Below are 22,049 nucleotides of genomic sequence, written 5' to 3' on the forward strand. Positions count from 1 at the left end.
CTAGAGATAAAATATTAGATATTAGACACACTTATTTCGTAATGTCACATATTAGCTGAAATAACCTAAATTGATACTTAAATTTGACAAATATTTAAATTCAATACATTGCATTACATATTCCTCTTGCCTATTTATATTTGAATTGAATTAGATATACTTAAGCGAAGTTAAGTAGAAAAGTTGCTTATTAATTTCTGGTGATATCATATGATGTTAGCTTCGCGAAATTAATGAATTTCACACAGGTATTTGACGATTATTTTGTCCTCGTTAAAGTATGTCAAAACACGCCATCTACTTGAAGCTTTAAAGCGATCGAAAGAAGCTTCTGTTGCAAGTAAAACTTGGCCTTCGAATAAGACACAGCAGAAAGATATTAAAGAACAATTATGATGGCAAGCAAAGGTTGGAAGGTCAGTGCATCGGTATAATCGTAAAAAAAGTATACCGTATGTTAATATATGACTATAATAAAATCACTCAATTTACAAGATTTAAATTTTAATAGGTAGTAAAACCACATGTGCCTCTGATTAAATTTCGTAAAGGTGGAAGTGGCAGAGGTAATAATATCAAGCAAGAGTTACTGTTGACATTTGAATGTTTCAGTTGAAAAAGCCGACTGAAATCCTTGTTATTGGTTAGTTATTCCAGGTACAGCCACACCATCTGTGCATGCAGGGCCGACTATGTCGCAAAAAAGTATTGGTGCAACAGGACCTGATGTAGTGGTTTTACCGACAATAGAAGATATTTATCTTCCTCCACGCTATCAAAGACGACCCATTGATGAAAAGGAAATTGCATATATTAATGTAAGTATTCTGTTATTTTATCAGTGACTTTATGTAATCAAACTTGCCATTCATATAGAACATAAATTATTAGAATTTAGATGAATTTATGATATTTATGATCTTTATATTCATGTAATACTTTCTGAAATCCATATGCAATGGAAAAGGAACAAATTTTTATTAAATTAGTTCTTTTTTGTTACAGAGAGGTGGTCCGGAATAAATTCCTTTGGGAATTATCAACTCTGTACTCAATATATAGAACATTATCAACTCTAGGGTATTATTACACTTTTTCTGTATAAACAATTCTGTAAATAAATGCCAGCAAAACAATAACCTATAAATTGTATATATTTTTATCATCCATCTATCAGACAAGGTCTTTCTTTGCCTATGTGACATTGCCAGAACCTGCTATTTCTGGCTTACTTTTTGGCTTATTCTTGTAACAGATAGAGTGTTTTGATCCTAGACAAAAAAAAAAAAGTTCAGTAAAATTACGTTATTCCGGTATAATGTTTGTGTATTGTTACATTAGTATTATCATTAAAAATTAGTCAGCTTCTAAATATAAGGATGTTCCAAACTTTTTAACACAGTTCCTTTTATGTTAATCTTTTTAATATATTTATTGAGTTAGGTATAACAAATTGGAAAGACTTACACTTTTTAAATATGTTCTTTGCCACTTGATTCTATAAATGTATTTGCGAATTCTGTTAAGGATAAATTAAAGAAAAACGTTTTGGGAGTAAAAGCTGATAGACACAGCCCTGTCCCATGACAGAAATAGCAGACGACAGTGCGCTGCGTCTTCCATCCACTTTCGCGATCCCTGGACGTGCCAGTGGAAGAACTACAGTTGTTTTACCATTTATCGAAGTTGCGAGAACGATACGAACGACAAATTTACGAATATGGCTGAAATAACGGATTTCGGTCCAAGAAAGGCGATTTTTGTCCTAGCAATTGTAATCGGGTGTTTTGCAGTATTGTGGCCGAAAATTTTCTATCCTATGTTCACAGCATCTGTCAGTCCACATTATACGTCGGACAATTCAGGTAAGATTTTATCGAAATATCTAATTCATTGAAGATAAAAGAGAGTACGTGATATTACGAAGAAATTTTATTTACATTGAATTTAAAAAAACTAGCTACTTAATTACAATCACATATATTTTTCTGTTGCCTTCAATTCGTTTTCTTTTAATTAATTATTTAAAAGTAAAAATTATATTTTTTTCTTGTCAATGAATTAAATTCTCAAATGTTTATTAGCATGCTGCGATGTAATCTTTGAAAGTGATGTCACTGCTGCTGATATTATGTATGAAATATGTCAGAATATACTGAAACATCATCAAATTGATCCAAGAGTAAGGGATGTTTTGAAAACTGTAAAATTAACACCACAAGGTGCAAGTTTGTGTAGAGAAGAAATTTTAGCTAGATGTGGTATAGATTTATCTACATTTCTTGCTGAAAGAGAACGCCTGGGAAAATCTTATAAACAAGTTTTAGAAGAAATCAGATCATTTAATAGTTCCCTCTGTCTTAAAATACATTTTGGTATAGCTCTTTCTCAACTAGGAACTCCACATCTAATCAGATATCATATTTTAATGCCGCACAGTAAGAATTATAAAAAGTCTTATTTAAAACTTTTGACATTAGCTACTAACAAGCATGAGTAACTTTCTTTTACTATTAACATAATTATATCATTTGAATTGAATCACTGAATTAGTAATTACTTCTAATAAAGAGTATCAGTTTGGTATTATTAAACTAACCAATTATATATGGAAAGGAGATTCAAGTTATCTCTTCTATTTGGCAGGTTGCCAAAAGAACAAGTATGTATAACTAGAGATGAGTAGATGGGAATAAGTTTGGCCTATAGTTATAGCTTTAAATGTGTGTAATAGACTAAAATGATAATGTACTAACGTTTCTATAAAACTTGAAATAATTATAAAGGAATTATTACAAGGAATTTTGAGTTCTGTTTGTTTTACATGCTATTTTTTTCAAGTAATATTTAAAAAAATAATATTTGTATTTTTAGGTACCATAAAACAAGAACGAGGTACACCTCCACATGCAGGTGGTTTACATCCTGCATTAAGAGAACGTGGTAGAACTATTCCTTCCTCGCATATTGTACCAAAGGTAGCAGATAGACCTGATCATGTTGTGCCAAAGATGAGACCACCTTTAGGAGGTGCAGGACATGTTGTTCCTGCACCAAAAGGAAATGGTACTATGGGAATTATTATGCCATTATATACTTCGGGCATTGTATTATTTTTCCTATATACAATTGTAAAGGTAAAATATTCTATAAAATTTGGATATTTAGGTAACTTTATTTAAATTTTATGAAATCTTATTGTAATTTATTTTATTAGGTACTGAGAAAAAATTCGGATAGTGAAATCATTTCAGAATATCCAGGAGCTGCAGCGGAGAAAGAATTTCGGAAAATGGTATTTAGTCCTGAAGCTTTTGCTACTGCAATGACTGGTGGTACAATGCATTATCAAAAGGAGAGGTCCCCATCGCCACAGAGGCCACCTACCATAGAGGAATTAAAGGACCGTAAGTTCTTTAAATATTTGAGAGATATTGACAACACTTGATTTACATTATCATTAATGCAGTGTTTTCCTTGAAAGCTAGTTCCTTTAAAGAAATACTGAAAAATAAGGTACATGTTTTTTTGAGTATCTAATCAGATTTTTAAATGGTGTTGCATGATGCAAGGTTTGCACAATTAGAACACACACGTATTTATATCATAAATTTAACAAAAAACTGTTAGACTAAAATTAAAAATATTGTAAGTACTCGTGTATATTCTCTGAACACGTTTGGTAATGTTATACATGCTGGAACACAAGAAGCGGCAGGAGACATAGAGATAGATCAACTGAGACGACGTTTGGTCGAGACGGAAGCAGCCATGGAAAGAATTGTTGTTCAGATGGGCAACATATCACGTTCAGTTATGCATAGTCCAAGCCCACAACAAGAACTCAAGGTTTACTAGACTAATTATGAAACAATTTACATTTTCAGTTTTTTAGTCTTTAGAAATGTGCACGTTGTTGTGTTCTGATTGCGTTTCAAGTTTTACCTCTCCTGTTGTACATTATATACATATTCATTACGAGATCTTCGACATTATGAGATCTTCGACATTTCGCTTTTTCTTATTCTCCAATGCTTCTGTATAACTATATTTAAATTATTGATCACTTTTTATATATTCATCTTCATATAAAAATGTGCATACTCATATTTTAGCTGAGTGAAGTACTCGTTAAAAGCATTTAAATTATTAAATATATTATAAATGATAGAATTTATAGTTCTTATTTTTACATTTAAATAGTAGATGGGCCTCCAAAGTCCAAAGGCCTGGCAGGGGTTGATCGCTCATCTAAGGTATATTCTTTGCCTCAAAGATTACCTAACAAGAGTAACCAAAGTTTGAGAGAAATTGCTTGCTCTAAATTTATATTTTTCCACAAATAATAAATCTGTTATACTCAGGTTGCCTTTAAATCATTGACAATCATTTCAGTTGTTCAGGTATATAACTTACGGCGATTAATAAAGTAACAATGTGAATATGTCATAATAACTTTTATCTTTTGCTTCATTATTATTTTTATACATGGAAATGAGTATATAGATAAAGACGTATTGTCGACTATAACACATGGCAATAAGTACATATCCTCGGCGAAAAATTCGAAGTTAACGAAGTGATTGTCAATAATTACAACATGTAATATTTTCAGTGAAATAAAAATATTTGTCATTTAAAGGTAACCTGTTATATTTAGGTATCTTTAAATTCTAATATTAAGGAGTCAACCTTGCAATAACAACGTTTCAGATTATTTATGATGTATTAAAACATGTTAAAACATATTAAAAATTATCGGTAGTGTATATTTTTTTTAGATATAATCTCTTTCATTAAATTCATAACTTTAAATGCATGTTTATAAATTAACTATTGTTATTTATAGCTCCATTAATTTAGTTACTATTACATTGTAAGTTTTTTTAACAGAACAGCATGATTTTTTAAACAATGTTTTAAAATGTGTGAATTTTTAAGCAAATGCTGTATTGTATTTGTAAAAAGAAGGAGATTAAAAACTTCATTTATTTATTAAGTATTAACCATCATAATGCAGTATTTATAATATACATTATATATATATATATATCTTATATTAAAAAATTTAAATTAAAATATTATTCCCTTAAGGCATTATAATACAAAAGATCATTTATTTGCATTATTTAATTTACAGAACGATACCATTGTCCAGGCTGAACATAGTATGACAGATGAAGAAGTAGAAAACATAGAACATTCGCCAACTGTTAAAGTCATAGGTATGGAAATGACAGCTAGTTGTGAGGGTAAGGGTAGTAGACCTACTACTCCTATAATCCCAATTTCACAAAGGTAATGAAAGCATTTTGAAAAGATATATTTGTTACAATATAGCATATTTAATAAATGTAATGGAACTATTTCAGTCATATTGAGAGAGAAAAAACACCACCAAAACCGATATATTTAGAAGGTGCACTTCCTCCACAATGCGAATTACTTGTAACAGATTCAGAAACGCAAGCTCAAAAAGCAGAAGAGGATGTAGAGGCACCTATTGTACTTTCAGGCAAAATGACCCTCTCTCTCATCAGTCTCGACCAAAATGCAGCTGTAAGAAAATATTAGAATTACCAACAGAATCAAATGAATCTGCGGAGCCTTGTTTTATTTGGTGATTCTTTCATTCATTTAATTGTTTGCTTCTGTACAGATTAGTTAATATGAAAATGGCAGATCACAGGAACTATGTAGGATGTAAACATTATTTTTTTCAAATAATTACTAACATAAATTGAACATTAATGTGCTATTACGCATCAGTAATTATTAATCTGTGATTTATTTTGAGCATTAATATTTAATTTATATTATCTACTAAATGGATTACTAATGTATTAGTTTTGAACTAGAATGCATACACTATATATATTACATCTTTTTCACTATTACAAATAATAACATTTACATAACTAACATATGAATAACTGAATATTTAATTATAACTTTGTTACAATAACAGCAAATATTATTTGCCTGAACTATTTAAATCCACATAATCATTCTACATTTAGTTACACTGTTTAGTTATCCCTTTCCGAATTTATAATTATTACACTAGATTGAATCATACATTATAATGTCATACTAAAAATAAAGATACTAAATATTGTCCCACTACTTTAGGTATCTGAGGTAGAAGATCATAAAATACAAAATACAGAAGATACAACAATTTTGAATATGGATGATACAGAAAAAGCTCTAAAGGTTAGTACAACCAATAGAAAAGAGGAAGTAGATACCGAACTACAAGTTAATGAAATGAAAGAAATTTATAAAGAAAAACAACAGCAAATAAAAGGGGAAGAAAAAAAGCAAGAAATATATATAGAACAAAATATATTTAAAGATGACCAACAAGAACAAATTGAAGAGAAAGGTGGAAAAACAGAGGTAAAAGAAGGTGAAGAAGCAGAAGAGATTGAAAAGGCAAAGGGAAGTGAAGAAGATAGGGGAAGAGTAAAATTAACTGACAAGGAGGAGAGTGAAGAAGAAAAACAGACTGAGGAAGATGAAGTGGATAAAGATGTAGAGGTGGAGGAGGAAGAAGAGGAGGAAGAGGAGGAGGAAGAGGAAGAGGAAGAGGAAGAGGAAGAGGAAGAGGAGGAGGAGGAGGAGAGTGAGGAAGAAGAGGAGGAGGAGGAGGAGGAGGAGGTGGTGGAAAGCGAGGGAGAAGAGGAGGACGTGGAGGAAGAGCTGGAAGAGGAAGAGGAGGAGATGGAGGAAGAGCAGGAGGAGGACGATGACGAGGACGAGGAGGATGAAGGGGAAGAGCAGGGGGAGGGGGAGGATGAAGAGGAAGAGAGAGAGGAAGAAGAAGAAGAAGAGGAGGATGGAGGGGAAGAGAGAGAGGAAGAAGGAGAAGAAGAGGATGATAGAGAGGAGGAAGAGGGAGAAGAAGAGGATGACGAAGAGGAGGAAGAGGAAGTGACGGGAAGCGAATAGGAAACGGAAGAAAAACAAGAGAAAGGACAGGATAATAGAAGAAATATATAAAAAATATATATTTTACTTTAAATATATCAGTGAGAGAAAACAAGTATGGTAAATGAGAAGATAATGACAGTTGTAAGAACAACGAAATTGTAAAAATTTGACAAGGGAAATTAAATAGAACAGATTAAAGATGAAAATAATGAGTTACATTATAATGAAAAGACAATTCAGGATAAAAAGAAAAACTATAATGACGAATTAACGTTTGATTGAATCAGTGTTTACCAATCTTGAAAATTTGCAGACTATAGTAAGAAAGAAATAACAAAATAGTCACGAATGGTATAGATCTTGGTTAAGCACTGCCAAAGACCTAATATGTTCATAAGAATCGAATTTATTATATGATTACATTTTTGCCTATTGTATCTTATATTTATATTTCATAGGATCAAAAATTTACTAATCAGAGGGGCCAAGTAAGAGGCAGTGCATCGTGCACATATCTGATAAAGTCATTGTGCAATAATGACCACAGAATTCAAGCACAGGCAATAGGCACTAAGTAATTATTAATATGCATTACTGTGGTATTAATCCTATATCAGGTATGGTGATTGGCAAGCACTGATCTGTAGAACGCTTGTACACATACCAATTGTTTAATGTTATCTAGAATTTTGTATTATGCTGGCAATTTATTAATTTCTTGTTCATTTTTTATTTATCGCATTAAATTTTATATGGAATTCTGTATGCAGTATTTGAGTTACATTTAGCTGAGAATTTTTTAATAATGTAGTTCATAAAACCATTTAGTATATAGCCATTGTCATTTTCATACCTATGTTTAATTATGCAGTTCCATATTGAATGCAAACACTCTTCATCATATTATGTATAATTCCCTGACGTTCGTTATGTAAAAATGAAAGATATTAAAATACAAGTTGAAATCGTATTCAGTGTTGTATAAAAATTAAAGAGTTTAATTGCATGATCTTCCATAATAATGTTAATAACGTATTTTAATGTTCACATCATATTTTAATAGCCATTATGAGATGAAGTTATTAGTACTGTTATATGATGTCTATATAAATAGATAATGTTAAATGTAAACTATTATTAAATATATCTTAAAAAATTTTTATGTCAATAATACAGAGTTGGCGCATTTTTTTTGTAATATGTATTACTGTTAAGAAAACGCGGACCTCGTAAATGTTTATCCAGTTATAGTTTAAAAATTACGCCCAATCGTAAAAATGTTAAAAATGTTCCCACATGCAACATTTAAAACAAGTTTGATATAAATGACTTTAATAATAATTAAGTAATTTTTTTAAATAATCGCTTTAAGATATATATGTATGTATGTATAGCTAAATTCTAGTGGAAGTAGGAGCATTTTGTAATGATAATTCGTTCATTAATAAAAATGCCGGTCCATTAAATGATAGGTTAGTTAAGCTCGTACATTTTAGTAATATCAGTTACCTTCATCGCTGTTATTAAAGGAATAAATAATATTATATCAAAATTCACGTTTGTTTTTGGAATTCTAAAACTAAAATATTGATCTTAAATCTGTTTGTAACAAGATATAATCACCTATTTTGCATGAATAATTTCGGTTAATGATGGAACTAAGTATAATCTACAAAGAACAAGTATCATTACTAAATAATTATTTTAGTTTATAATTTAAAACATTGTATAATTGCATTGGATATTGCAATCTATGTATATGTAAAATATGTATGTATATGTAGCAAGATTAGTTTTCCTAACCTAAATGTATGACATTAAAATTATTTTGTAACCTCTACTTATTTCGAGTTCATAGTTTAACAAACAATAAGATCTGTTTAATACTTTGTAAATCATGAAAGTTTTATAAATATAAATCCTTGGACACTATAAAAAATTTGAGACTAAAATAAATTCTTTGTTTTAAACTTTATATGTTAACCTATAAAAGATTATTTCAGTTTATGAATAAAGAACTATATTAAAATTTTGTTAATAATTTTAGAATAATGAAGAAGTAATATAGATTTTCTCTTTAAAGTATAACTTCATATTTGTTGTTGTAAAATTATAATCAATAAATGTAATTTTGTGTACACTTATAGATGTTTAATTAAAAATATTTTTATTATTTATAGTCGATAAATGCGATAGATGAAAGTACGACATTTCTTTGCGGGTATCCTTATAGGCATCCCTATCGGGATCACTTTTTTGGATACAGTTGGTTACATAGCCAAAGTAGAAGGAGTTTCTATGCAGCCAACCTTAAACCCTGATGAAAGAAATCCCGATTATGTTTTTCTGAATCGCCGAGCAGTTCGTACACAAAATATTCAACGCGGCGAAATAGTAACTGTAAAATCTCCAAAAACTCCAGAACAAATTTTGATTAAGCGAGTTGTAGGACTTTCTGGAGACATTGTACGCACACATGGCTATAAAGCAGACATTCTACAGGTATTTGAGAATTTTTCACTCCATAAATCTTTCCTTATAGAATTTTATGAATAATAAGGAAATTCATATCTATTTGTTAGATACCTGAAGGTCATTGTTGGATAGAAGGTGATCATATTGGACGTTCCATGGACTCTAATACTTTCGGACCAATTTCTCTTGGATTGATAACTGCTAAAGCTACTTCCATAGTCTGGCCACCTAGCCGTTGGCGATATCTTTATCCTTCTATGACAAATCATAATTTTCCACTAAATTCACCAAAAGTACCCGCTAGATAGAATTTGTTGTAGAGAAAATGAGGGCTGTTAGTTTTGTTAAAAGACTTCAATGGGATTTACCTGGTACTGTATGTAGACATGGTTTAACAATAGGAGATGTTGACAATGATGGTGACAATGAATTAGTTATTGGTACAGCGGAGGGAGAACTTTATATTTTTAAAGTGAATTGATATTACTAATTTACTAATAATTTATTGGCACGAAGTGTTACGCTGTTTATTTTAAATTATTATATTACAGGGCTCAGAGTTATGGCAAAAGATACCTGGGCTAGGCCTTATAACTAGTGTAGCGATAGGAGATATTTTTAATTATGGACGAAATGCGTTAGTTGTAATATGTGGAGATGGCTGGGCACATATCTTTTACAGCCCAAGATCCGTTAACCCTAGTATGAGCAACGTAACTTCTACTCAACAATTAATCAAGGAACCAATTGATCAAGACAACATAAAACACGGTGAGTTGCAAATTATATTATTGTGTTTTGTATTGCTGTTTAAAAATAATTATAACTTGTATATTATTGGATAAAAATCATAGGCCATCCAAGCACGGATATCGCAACAGGTGTTAACATGACAAGTTCTTCAAGTTTAGATCAAATAGATGGCAATAATGAAATTAATGAATTATCTGGTAAAATGGAGTGTGTTCATGTACAAAGAATCCCAACTAATACAAAAATGGTCTTAGTAGCGGATGTTGATAAAGATGGTGCAAATGAAATGGTACTTGGTTTGACCGATCGTGTAGTTAGATCTTACAGATGGTCAAGTAATCTAGAATTAGGTAGAGGAAAGTTAGTTGGTCTGAATAAATGGGAATGTGCCAATCAAATAGGAACAGTCACATTACAGGTGTAGTAAATTTGTATAAAAGAAAGGTAAATTCTTTAATCTACGATAATAACGAATTTTGATGTTTTTATTTAGCATATGGCGGATGGAACACCAACGTTATTAGTTGCTCAACCTGGCGGAACGTTCATGCGAATTAAATGTAATCCAGAAGATTGTCATCTAGAAGACGAAATTAATCAGAAAAGTAACGAAACAGCAGCGAGCTGCGTGGACTATCAAACATTGGGAATATCAAGAATGCGCAATCAAAATATTTCAACGGAAATCATCGGAGATCTAGAGTGTGTAGTAGAAAATAAATCGAATTACGAATATAAAGAGTTATTATTCAAATCGAGTGTTTTAAATGAAGTGCAATGTGGTAAGAACTTGAAATCTGTCTCATTAGAATTTAAGAAAAATAATTCGCAATCAGAGATAAGGAAAAGTAGCCTTAGTATCATGGAAGGACGTAGGAAAAATTCAACGACCGAAAATTCTAAAACGAATAAAGCTTTTGGAACTACTGATCCTTCTAGTCGGGATCAAGTTGATGGTAATGTTCTTGGAGGCAACGTAATTCTTGGTGGTTACGACATTAAGTCGGAAAAGGATTCTTTGTTACCTACATATAAGCATTTTTCGTGTCAAAATAATAGCGGTAACAATAAGATAGAAGATGCAAAAGGAAAAGGTAAAACCGAAACTGACGCGAATATACAAGATAATTTATTACAAGGAAAACCTTACGCTCTTGCTACTTTAGATGGGACAATAATGTTAGTTAAGGACGAAATCATTCTATGGTAAGATTTCAAAATTGCAAATATTTAGCAACGATACAGGTTACATAATGTTTTCTAGGTCGATGCAAGTAGATCATCAAATATTCGCTCTATGTCGATTAGACGTAACCGGCGATGGTTCTGACGAAATAGTTGCTTGCGCATGGGACGGGCAAACCTACATTTTAGATCAACAACGCAATAGCGTACGTTTTCAATTTGAAGAACCAGTTAGAGCATTCTGTACTGGTAACTATAATGTTACTCCTGGTTTTCCAACACCTTGTCTCGTATATAACAGTTTCAATAATAAGGTAAAGTTTATTATTCGTTTGTAAACCAAACAAATTATAAGTATTAATGTTTGCAGATATTTCTTTATTACGATGTTACACTTCCAAGTATGGTTACTAAGCCTTTGAATCCCATGGACGAACTCGATTCCGAAGAAAAGAAAATTTTAGACAATCTCCTAGGAAACTGTACCGAGATGGAGAAACAACAGAAAATACGAGAGTTAACTGAATGGTTGCTGTATGGAATATCTTAAGATTTAATTCTGTAAAATTATAAGAAAAAAAAAAAAATTATAAAATTATAAAAAATTACAAAAATAAGGAATATATGCAGATTCTTATAAAGCAATCCTGTTGTTCTTTCTCTACAAGCTACTTCGCTCTAGATAGGAACGATATTTGTTCAACGTCCAGGGAATTTATTGCTCGTATTTCCATATCATTTCCATTCGCGAGTACAGTTTTTATGCGTATTGACAGGACCCGTTCGTTTGACCTAACGTTCGTCGTCATTTCCGTCTTAGAATGAAGGATATATGACCGAAAAAGATTCTTGAAAATTTTTAGCAAACAAGATGGGAATGATATCGGTCGCGGAAGAACTGAAGATTCAACTCAGAGACTGGTTTAAGGATACTCAACTATTTGCATAACATTGCGAAAGATGGAACTTTATCTATCTATCATAAATTAAACAGATGTTCGTGCAAAATCAGTTAAACATATAACATTATGCTGAACGTTATCGTTATTAGTGAGAATGTAGCTCGCATCGAGTACTTTTCCGTCTTTTTACGAAATCGCTGAATTTCATATTTATAGATTGACCATTAGTCGACGTTTTTCGCAAATCTCCTGAATTAACACGCTACGTATCGATGAATTCGATCTTCGATAACGAGTAACAGAAATAGATCAATACACGAGTGTGACAAATATTGGACTACTATTAATCGTTTACCGTGCTACATCGACTATTATCACACTGCAAATAAAAAGAAAGGTGAAATAGTTTTGTCCGTTGCAATAGCTGAGCAGAGTTTAGTTTAAGTGGACGAGAACGAAAGTGGCGAACGAACGTTCTCTATCGTGAGTTAATCCTCAATTTCAACTTCATCGTTTTTAGAATGGCAGAAAACGAAACAAGATCACTGCTCGGACAAGAATTGAAACAACTTACGTTCGGATGGACTGATTACACATTGTTCACTGGTCTCTTAGGGGTCAGCGTCCTCATAGGGATTTATTTTGGCTGTTTTGGCAAGAAACAGGATAACACTACCGAGTATTTGCTCGGAGGGAAAACAATGTCCTGTTTCCCAGTTAGCATGAGTTTAATTGCCAGGTAAAACGCCGTGGAAATTATATTTTCTAACGAATGCACGCGATTCTATCGAAGCGTTGATAAAAATAATTCTTTCGCGATGTTGAAACTAGAAATTGTTTTCTTTGATTTATTTCAGTCACATATCGGCAGTTTCCTTGCTCGCTGTACCTGTCGAAGTATATCAGTATGGTACACAATATGCTGCCTGCATTTTTACATCGATTATATCGTGTGCTCTCATTTCGCTTATTTACTTGCCAGTATTTTATCAATTACAACTGACCAGCACGTTTGAATACCTGGAGATGAGATTTACGAGGCCCGTTCGGACATTCGCCTCGTTTCTTTACACGCTTTCTTTGATCATTTACGTCCCTCTGATCATATACGTACCAGCGTTAGCATTTTCCCAGGCAACGTCCATCAATCTTCACTTGATCACCCCGATAATTTGTACAGTGTGCATATTCTACACGACTATCGTAAGTTATTTCACGTACACTTCCTACTTTCCTTTTAAATAGCTTTTAAGAATCGTCGAATCGAACTCTAGCCTAACTAACTCTCGACTTACCAGTTATTCGCGTCGACGGAGTTTAGTATGGAAAGTTCAATGGTCTTCTTGTAGGTTACGCTTAAATAATCGTTCTAAACCATTTCAAAGGTACTCGGTTTTTGCTTTAAGATTGTAAAGAACGAAATTGCATATAACATCTAAACTCCAGTCTATTACCATATAGGCTCGATTAGTTGGATCGTTGAACGATCTTTAAACGTTCTCACGCGAAGATCAGTTTTCATCGGCTGAAAAAATGAACGGCTGGGAATTACGCGAATCGTATGGGAACGATAGGCGACGATACGCGATATTTACAAACATGTCCAACGTTATCGCATATAAGGGACTATACAGTTGATAAATCATATGGGAGATAGGAATAAAATATAATTACGATTAAACATGGAATTATACGAGCCGTCTTCTTGGCGCGTCGATTTTCGTCAAATGTTTACACTGCTTATAATATTATCGCCAGATACGGCCAGCAATTACAACATTTATGTAAATATTCCGTAAAAAGCGGTTCATCTCACGACACATCGTGAACAATAACGCTATCAATACGTTCGTTTCGATAATGAATATCTTCCTGAAAAATATTTAGGGTGGATTGAAAGCCGTTGTATGGGCTGACACTGTTCAAATGACCGTAACGTTGGGAAGTTTATTCGCGGTATTCATATTGGGTACTATGGCTGTAGGCGGTATATTCGAGACTTGGAGAATATCGGAAGAGGGTAGCAGAATAGTGTTTTGGAAGTATGATCGTCTATAGAACTTTTATTATTATTACTATTATTATTATTACCTCGTATCGAAGCGTCTCCTAATTTGCTATTTATCACACGTCGCAGCATGGATCCAAGTCCGTTCGTTCGAAATTCTTTTTGGGGCATGTCGATTGGTATGTCGATGACGTGGTTATCGGGGCTCGGTATCAGTCAAGTATCGATGCAAAGATTTCTAGCCGTGCCGAATATCAAGGAAGCGCACAAGTGAGTACCGCAATAATATTTCTCGAAGGTGAAAGAAATTTCTGACAAACAAGATTTTTATCTCGTTAGGGCAATAGCGTTTATGGGTTTATGTATGGTAGGTATAAAATGGATATCCGTTTTTACCGGTCTTATAATGTACGCTAGATACCATAAATGTGATCCTATAAGCACACACGTACGTACCATTCGTTCCTATGTAAACAGAAATTAATTACATCCCCTGTTGTAAAAGAAAAAAGAAACGTAAAGGTTCAATTGGTTCGCAGGTAATTTCCAGAAGCGACCAATTACTTCCATATTATGTGTTGGACGTTGCTGCAGATATTCCAGGACTACCTGGTCTTTTTCTAGCCGGTCTTGTCAGCGCTGGTCTGTCGACGATGAGTGCTAATTTGAACACAGTTGCTGGTACAATTTACGAGGATTTTATCGATCCTTGTTTACCCGATAGTAACGAGAAAGAGAAGAGAGCAGCGAAAATTATGAAGGTACATCATAAAGTATGATCTTTGCTCGTCCTTTTGGGCAAAAGTAACAACTAACGACATTATGATTTCCAGGCTATCGTAGTGGTCGTAGGATTAATTTGTATGTCGCTGGTTTTCATCGTAGATCGTTTAGGCGATATTTTTCGAGTATCTTTGACCCTGCACGGTGTAACGAGCGGCGCGATGTTAGGTATATTCACCCTGGGAATGTTGGTACCATGGGCAACGTCGAAAGGTGCTATCGCTGGTGGATTGCTTTCCATGTTGTCCATGGTTTGGATCATAGTCGGGGCTCAAGTGAACATGATTCAAAAACGGTTAATTTACCCACCGCTTTCTACGTCGACCGAAGATTGTTTAAACGCGGAGATCGCGTCGAACCAAACGACAATGAATACGGGTGACATTCTATCGAGCGCGGACGACGAACCGTTTATTTTGTTTACCATATCGTTCATGTATTACGCTTTGGTCGGTTTTCTGATATCGATGGTGGTCGGAACGATAGTCAGTTTTCTGTTTGGCGTTAACGATCTAAGCGAGGTGGATAGAAATCATTTTCCACCGATAGTTCAGAGGTATGGAAATACATTCGTTTTAATTTCGATGAAAAATGGCAAAACTATTCACGAGCATGGCTGTGTCGTTTCAGATTTCTACCAGCGAAAAAATACACCGAGGTTCCAATGCATTCGATATCGAACACGCTGGTGAAGAACGCAGAAATGGAAAAGCTGAATTTGTAAAACGAACGTAACTGCTTTTATTCCTTCTCTCTGACGTTGTGTTCATAGAATACATAAAGTCCAACTAAACGACTATTAATTTGTACGTTACGGCGAAAGAAAGTTTTTAATAAAATTAAGAACCTTCGAAGACAAACGAATCGCCGTGCGATAAGCATCGAAGCACAGTCCTGCTCGACCATTTGGCATAACAAAGTTCTACATAACTGGTTCGTTCTGGGTTGAAAGCACCCATTAGACCCTCGAGGAGGGTGTCAAATTGACTAGATTATATATCTGTCCCACGCATCTCAATACAAACAACTCGTTTATACATCTGGAGGAACGATGCCTATCGGATTAGGACGAATGGAAATGCGAAGGGTGTTTTTCGTCCAGTCATTCGTCGAGTTGATCTTGAAAATCCGCGAAAGATCGATCGTAAAATATGCGCGATGATGGTTGCACGTGTCTACGACCGTGCTTCTTCCATTCAATGAAATTTTAAAGATACGGTCCATTCGAAAAGAATCAAACAATGCTACGTTCAAAGGCCGTAATTTAATTTTATACGATGTTTCCATCGAACTCGAGGTCCGTTCGATACGGCATAAAGTTGTTACGTTTTATTGCAAATATTTTATCGTCTCATAAACGGTAACTCGCGACAAAGATTGAAAAATTCGCTACGATTTATCGTCCAGTGGCTTACTGTTATCGTTCACAATAGCGACGACATTGTTGCAGTCTCTATGAAAAATCAATAGCGAAGATATATTAAAATCGTAGAAAAGACGCGTATATGCGATAATGCTTTGACCGCAGTGCTATCAGTCACGGTTCACCGAACTTGGATGTGTAACTAACGCAGCTTTCTAAGCTATCGCTATATTCTCTGGCGTTTAATCCTTTTACAAGCATTCGGATCGCGTTCATTACGGTGGAACGTTGCTTCGCACTTTGGCGCATTTTTACGAAATTCTTTTCTCGTGACAACTCGATTTTTCGAAAACTACGTACGTGGATCCGGCGAAAAGGAATAAAACGTCAAGATTCCGAGGTGAAAGTCGACGAAGGAAGTAACCCTTATCAAGGATTCGAGATATTATCCTCGGCTTTCAGAAGAACTTGGCCGGTAGACAGAGAAGATGGTTGGAGAGAAGGCTTGGTAGGGACGTTATACGGCTGACGTAGAAACGCCACTTCTGTCTCGAACGGGAGACCACATTCCACCGAACCATTTTATTTTATTGGACTGAAAGGTGTCAAATATAGGTGGCAAAGGCCCTCCTACTTACATTCCTGTCGCGTCCCGTCCTTCTTTCTCTACGGTCTCATTTCACCTCGTAGGTAAAATTTTCGAGCCAGAGGTCGGTCCATTGTCGTCGGGTGACAGTTTTTTGACAGATTCTGTCTGATTTGGTGTCGAGTGACGGAGCCACTATCTCGTTGCATTCACGCGATTAACTAGCTTTACCATCTTCTCCGCCGACGTTCTTCGCTCGAGCTTTGGATCGCTCGTGAAATAACCGATCGACCACGTCGATTCGTCGAAAAGCTTGCAACGATATCGCGCGACGGTTGTTTCGTTAATTGGCCTGACGAGAAGAGAATCGTTCGTGCATGCGCGAATGTTAAAGCAGCTTCGCGAGCAGGTTGGTGAAAAAAGGAAAGGCAGAAGTCGGCGAGAGGATGAAAAAGAAGTATCGAGGAAGAAACGTATGGTTTGTACAAGTATGCGTATGGACGTATATATGTATAGAGACGGAGGTTTGGCTTAGGTCCTCTAATCTCTCTTTCTTCGTCGCTCTTTCTTCGTGTCTCGTCGAGTGTAACTATATAACGGGGTTCCCCGGTTTTTGTGAGGTCACGGTATACGCGCAAAAGCGCATAAAAGCTAAGGGGGCGCGTACGGTGTGGGATACGGCTTATTTCGGCGACAATACGTAGGGCCAGGCGCGAGCATAAAGGAGCATAATGCACCCTGCTAACGTGAAAATTATTCTGTCAAACATTCGGACGTCGGATTACGGCGGTAACCTCGTGTCCTAGCAGGACACGCTTTTTTCAGAAAAGACGCGGCCAATAGGCTGCGCAGATGCCGAAAGGATTTCTCGGTCAACGAGGCGATCGTTGATTTAAGCGTCAACTCGGAAGATAGCAAATTGGGAGGTCGTGAAGGCAACGTGAAATTTATGCCTGCATAAAATCTTAATATTACGCGTTATTTAATGGAAGAAGAGTTATTCCAACTCGACGATATAATTCCCATTGCACGCAACGTTATATTTCGTTGTTGTTTTCACCACCCGTTCCGCTATCATTTCGCGCTACGTTTAAACGCCTCTGGCATCTCGCATATTTTTAGTTACACGTTCGCCTGTTTCTTTCTTTTTTTTTTCTTTTCTCCTGGTTGCGCGGTTATTTGTGTTCGCAGCTACCCTCCGATGTTACCGCCGAGAGAGTAAACACACCCTATGAAAATGAATACCCGACGGTCTGCCGCGTTCTTCTTGTATTCTCGAAAACAAGCAACGAGCGAAGCGGAGGAAAGAAGATAGAAAGGAGACGCAATAGAAACGTAGCTAGGTAGCAGGCATGCGGAATATTGTGACATCTCTTCCTTGGCTGACATTCAATTTTCAGGCTAGAACGTGGTGCCCCAACCGCACACATCGTACGCCTGTATTCATAGAATGGAACACGATATACGCATCTACCTCCCCTTTCTCTTTTCATTGCAACCAATGCAACCGGCCGTGCCCCGGCTGCTCGTATAGCGTATACAAACAAACAACAACGGTCGCCTGGCCATGTCCACGAGACCGACACCCGCTAGAAGGGATATCGTCGCGCGGAGACACTCGGCTGAATGTGTATCGTATCGATACGACCAATACAATTGGACCCATCAACCGTACGAAAACATATCTGTTCGAGTAAAATTACACGGGGCGAGTGCACGAGAAAGAGGTTAACCGCGCTAGAAAATTATAGGTACGCGGAAGTGAAGCGTAGCTCACCGATACGAAAATGGGCATCGAGAGCGTGCAGGATCACGCGACACGCACGAGACCAGCCGACTCTCACCGACGATGTCTCTATGCCGGTTGCGATTCGTCGAATTCTTTGCGAACCAGCTATTTACGTTTTCCTCCTGTCAACGTTAGGAACCAGTCGAATGAGAGAGAAAAAAAAACCGATATCGAAGGAAATTTTCATCGTTCGCTATCCTCCGACAAAGAGACGAAAACGGACGAACTTTGACATTTCTTAACGTAGATACGTAACGTAGACACGAAGCGTAGAGGGAGAAAGGCAGAAGACAAAGAGAAGGAAGAGATACGCTGGAATATGGAAAAATATCGCTGGCAATTCGAGGACGGTATACGCGTATATCCGCGGTCGAGCCAACAGCTCGACCGCGTTTTACCTTCAATTAGCATCTCTCTTAATGACGATCACCGATCTACACGCGCGCTCGCGTGACACGCACCAACATATAGATCCTGCTTCGCGTTCACCGTACTCTCGCGTATGCATGCGCGTATATACCCTGTCCATGGTACGTTTCGCGCGACGCATACGTTCTCACAGAGATACAGTTGGTACGGTGTAAGGGAGAAAGCTCGAAACAACGCGCGCGCGCTCGCGCGCGAGTGAGCGAGAGAGAGAGAGAGAGAGAGAGAGAGAGAGAGGAACGGACGAATGAGAGGCCCGGAGAGAGGAAAGCTCGACGGAAAAGGACAGAGGGGATCTATAAAAAAGTCCTTTCCCCTACTCACCGTATCCTTACCCCGCTAGCGACGTTCGCCCCTCGAAAACGCGTAACGAATGCAACGTGCACCCTGCACTCCCGCTCTCCCCTTTCCACGCTGTTGCTCGGTATTTCTCTTCGATTCCCCTCCATTTTCATCCCCACTTTGGTCGCGAGATCTTTATTTTTATCGTCGACCGGTTGGAAGGTACGTGGCGTAACCTCACCACGCCCCTATCGTTTCCATCCCGCCAATCGGTCGGCTAGCGACCGGCCATTTTGGTCCATGCGGAGGCTGCGCGTTTACTTGCCGTCTTTGTCTTTTGCTTCCCACCGTCAGCTTCGTGTGTATGAGTGTTCCGTGGAAGGATGCTGCGCGCGAGTGCGTTTCGTGGAGGCGATACGCGTGCACCAGTGGTGGGGCGTGGAACGAACAGGGCGAACAGCGGGACCGAGTTCGCTCAGTATTTGGCGAAATTTTTCCCGAATTTGGGGACGGTGAACTAGCTGCGGCCGTTTAAACGATATCGTTCAACGCGCGACGTTCCGATAGCTGCCGGTCGCGGTAAGGTCGTTCGGTTTGCCGCGGTTCGCGAAGCCCAGACGTCGCGTCGTTTCGAGGTCGTGCGCTCGCTTGGATTTCGAGGTAGACCGAATCCTTCGACGATGGTGGGGAGCGAAGGAAAGTAGTAGGAGGAGGTCGCTGCGAAGGTATCGCTTCTCCCTCTTTCGTATCAAACTACAAAAATATATACGAGTTTTCTTATTGCGTGTCGAAGATAAGTGCCGGTTGCCCGACGATTACCTAACGAAACGAACACGCCGCTCAGGGTTGCGCGAGCCAAGTTATTTCCCAGTGACTGACAGATGACATACGCAAATTTCTAGCTGGTCGCAGAGAATCGTCGGGTATCTGGAGGTGTCGATAGTCCGGTAACGCTTGGTCGGAAATACTCGACGCGACACCGGGCGGCGGAAAGCTTTTTTTTTATGTCCGCGCTGAACATTCTGCCAGGAGGACTCGCGCGCTTCCTTTTCCTCGTTACGTGGAACGCGTAATACGATCGCTGTTAAAATTCTCGGCGAGTGTTGCATCGAACCAAATCGTGGATCGAAGGTCGGAGGGGGGTAAGAGGAGCGAGCAGGAGGACGGACCACGAGTCCGTACACACCTATTTAATTCTTTCTTCTCTGTCTGCTCTCCGTCCAGACTCGACCAACGTGATATCGCGTCGGTGTTCACGCGAGAAAGACAGCGCGCGTCCGATCAGGCGTACGCGTGTGTCCATCGAGGCAGAGGTTGGTCACGAGCTTGGTGGGGAATGCGATGAGAGAAGGTAGGAGAACGAACGAGAGTCCGCGATATTCTCTCCGACGTTGGAGGTTTGCCTTCCTTCTCGGACGTACGGGAGCCGTCGCTCCCTCGTATCTTCGTGTGTGTTCCATCGAGTAGCTCGATCGCGAGAGAGAGAGAGAGAGAGAGAGAGAGAGAGAGAGAGAGAGAGAGAGAGGGAGAGAGAGAGAGGGAGAGAGAGAGCGAGAGCGAGAAAGAGAAAAATATAACACGCGCTGTAAGGGCAGAGGGGGACGAGGGGGCGCGAAAAGTCGAAGAAGAATAAGCGAGAAGTTTGGGCGCACTCTATCCTCGTCTCCGTTAGCCAGCGAATTCACGGACATCACGGGAGTATCCTGGGCGAAACACGGACCGCGACACACCGAGCCTCGCGAGTTGGCGTATGTGTTCCCCGTGGATGTGGTAGAGGCTGGTTCGAAGGGAGCTGGTGGGGACTAGAAGGGAGAAGGTAGGAGGACGAGTTGGGAGGACGAAGGCAGCGCTATCGAGTGGCGGTACCAAGAAGCAACGGCGTCGTCCGTCGTCACCGCCGTGTATCGTCGCCGCTGAGAGAGAGAGAAGTCCACCGCTGAGGGACTATCCGAGATTTGGTCGCTTTTAAACGAAATACACGGGCTCGTGAGCCCAAGTGAGTTTCACGAAACGATCGTGCACGATCTGTCGATGTTAGCAACGATTTGGTTTCTTGATTTTAACGACAGTTAACAAGCTCGCACAAGTCAACATCGAATTACGGCACTTTCGCGAATCGGCTACAGATTACGTGTGTTACAGATTGACAAACGTCCGGTTACGAATTGTATTCGCGTGACACGCGTGTGATACGAATAGAATTTCCGAAGAACGGGTCTACGAATTCGCGAGTGTCCTACGGAACGCCGGACAAAGACTCCGGTATCGTACACAGAAGCGGCGGTATTAGCCAAAACGGGACTGCCGGTACGACCAAAGGATATCTACGAAGAAAGAAAAGGACGGTGCAAATCGAGGGTAATTATCGGAAAGGTAAGAGGAAATCTCTCATTCTTGCTCGCTTCTCTCCATGTGGAACGATTACCGTTACAGTTTTTCGATATAAATACGTGGTTCTCCGTTTCGTACTTTTAACGAGACGGGGATTAGTCCTGACGATAGGAAGGTCAGACAATTTTTCCGTAGCGGACTGGAGACCTTTATTCCGAATTTGTTTGAAA

The 22,049-nt window shown here is 37.6% G+C and overlaps 7 protein-coding genes across 17 annotated transcripts in view; 6 read left to right on the forward strand and 1 right to left on the reverse strand.

The window, feature by feature from the left end:
• Positions 1 to 22,049, reverse strand: part of LOC126869414 (hemicentin-1-like) — a 173,782-nt gene that overhangs the window by 135,953 nt on the left and 15,780 nt on the right. The gene's annotated exons all lie outside the window — the stretch shown is intronic.
• On the forward strand, positions 187 to 1,139 carry LOC126869431 (alpha-ketoglutarate dehydrogenase component 4). The gene is made up of 4 exons (XM_050625952.1): positions 187 to 416; positions 512 to 566; positions 649 to 818; positions 1,006 to 1,139. Exons 1-4 carry the CDS (start codon positions 393 to 395, stop codon positions 1,021 to 1,023), a joined length of 267 nt encoding a protein of 88 aa, XP_050481909.1. The 5' UTR covers positions 187 to 392; the 3' UTR covers positions 1,024 to 1,139.
• Positions 1,609 to 7,906, forward strand: LOC126869413 (ABC transporter F family member 4-like). 4 transcript variants are annotated; one of them, XM_050625904.1, is made up of 8 exons: positions 1,609 to 1,865; positions 2,085 to 2,438; positions 2,875 to 3,137; positions 3,218 to 3,407; positions 3,710 to 3,849; positions 5,141 to 5,298; positions 5,373 to 5,559; positions 6,133 to 7,906. In XM_050625904.1, the coding sequence occupies exons 1-8, from the start codon at positions 1,721 to 1,723 to the stop codon at positions 6,952 to 6,954; spliced, it is 2,259 nt and encodes a 752-aa protein (XP_050481861.1). In that variant the 5' UTR covers positions 1,609 to 1,720; the 3' UTR covers positions 6,955 to 7,906. The 4 variants fall into 4 exon arrangements, with proteins under 4 accessions (XP_050481861.1, XP_050481862.1, XP_050481863.1 ...); XM_050625905.1 differs by lacking the exon at positions 3,710 to 3,849 and adding an exon at positions 4,204 to 4,256; XM_050625906.1 differs by lacking the exon at positions 3,710 to 3,849 and adding an exon at positions 4,207 to 4,256.
• On the forward strand, positions 8,051 to 9,719 carry LOC126869428 (mitochondrial inner membrane protease subunit 2-like). Of its 3 annotated transcripts, none has more exons than XM_050625943.1 (3): positions 8,051 to 9,018; positions 9,117 to 9,438; positions 9,519 to 9,719. In XM_050625943.1, the coding sequence occupies exons 2-3, from the start codon at positions 9,133 to 9,135 to the stop codon at positions 9,717 to 9,719; spliced, it is 507 nt and encodes a 168-aa protein (XP_050481900.1). In that variant the 5' UTR covers positions 8,051 to 9,018; positions 9,117 to 9,132. The 3 variants fall into 3 exon arrangements, with proteins under 3 accessions (XP_050481900.1, XP_050481901.1, XP_050481902.1); XM_050625944.1 differs by having other exon boundaries at positions 8,051 to 8,826; XM_050625945.1 differs by having other exon boundaries at positions 8,051 to 8,745.
• LOC126869418 (KICSTOR complex protein ITFG2-like) lies at positions 9,737 to 11,994 on the forward strand. 3 transcript variants are annotated; one of them, XM_050625922.1, is made up of 7 exons: positions 9,737 to 9,883; positions 9,963 to 10,182; positions 10,266 to 10,582; positions 10,658 to 11,258; positions 11,331 to 11,370; positions 11,429 to 11,663; positions 11,720 to 11,994. In XM_050625922.1, the coding sequence occupies exons 1-7, from the start codon at positions 9,737 to 9,739 to the stop codon at positions 11,897 to 11,899; spliced, it is 1,740 nt and encodes a 579-aa protein (XP_050481879.1). In that variant the 3' UTR covers positions 11,900 to 11,994. The 3 variants fall into 3 exon arrangements, with proteins under 3 accessions (XP_050481879.1, XP_050481877.1, XP_050481880.1); XM_050625920.1 differs by having other exon boundaries at positions 10,658 to 11,370; XM_050625923.1 differs by having other exon boundaries at positions 10,658 to 11,370; positions 11,429 to 11,598.
• LOC126869432 (sodium-coupled monocarboxylate transporter 2-like) lies at positions 12,075 to 15,891 on the forward strand. Its single transcript, XM_050625953.1, has 8 exons — positions 12,075 to 12,990; positions 13,109 to 13,454; positions 14,139 to 14,293; positions 14,389 to 14,529; positions 14,599 to 14,707; positions 14,799 to 15,020; positions 15,093 to 15,598; positions 15,673 to 15,891. The coding sequence occupies exons 1-8, from the start codon at positions 12,773 to 12,775 to the stop codon at positions 15,764 to 15,766; spliced, it is 1,791 nt and encodes a 596-aa protein (XP_050481910.1). The 5' UTR covers positions 12,075 to 12,772; the 3' UTR covers positions 15,767 to 15,891.
• The window catches only part of LOC126869421 (homeobox protein otx5-B-like), a 35,307-nt gene continuing 33,091 nt past the window's right edge, over positions 19,834 to 22,049 (forward strand). The window contains exons 1-2 of one of the 4 annotated variants that reach the window (XM_050625930.1): positions 19,834 to 21,484; positions 21,631 to 21,861. The gene's annotated coding sequence lies outside the window, so the exon portion shown is untranslated. Of the gene's footprint in view, positions 21,862 to 22,049 lie in introns of all 4 variants that reach the window. The other 3 variants (XM_050625928.1, XM_050625929.1, XM_050625931.1) reach the window with 3 other exon arrangements.

Source organism: Bombus huntii, chromosome 9 (genome assembly GCF_024542735.1).
Source record: "Bombus huntii isolate Logan2020A chromosome 9, iyBomHunt1.1, whole genome shotgun sequence".
NCBI lineage: Eukaryota > Metazoa > Arthropoda > Insecta > Hymenoptera > Apidae > Bombus > Bombus huntii.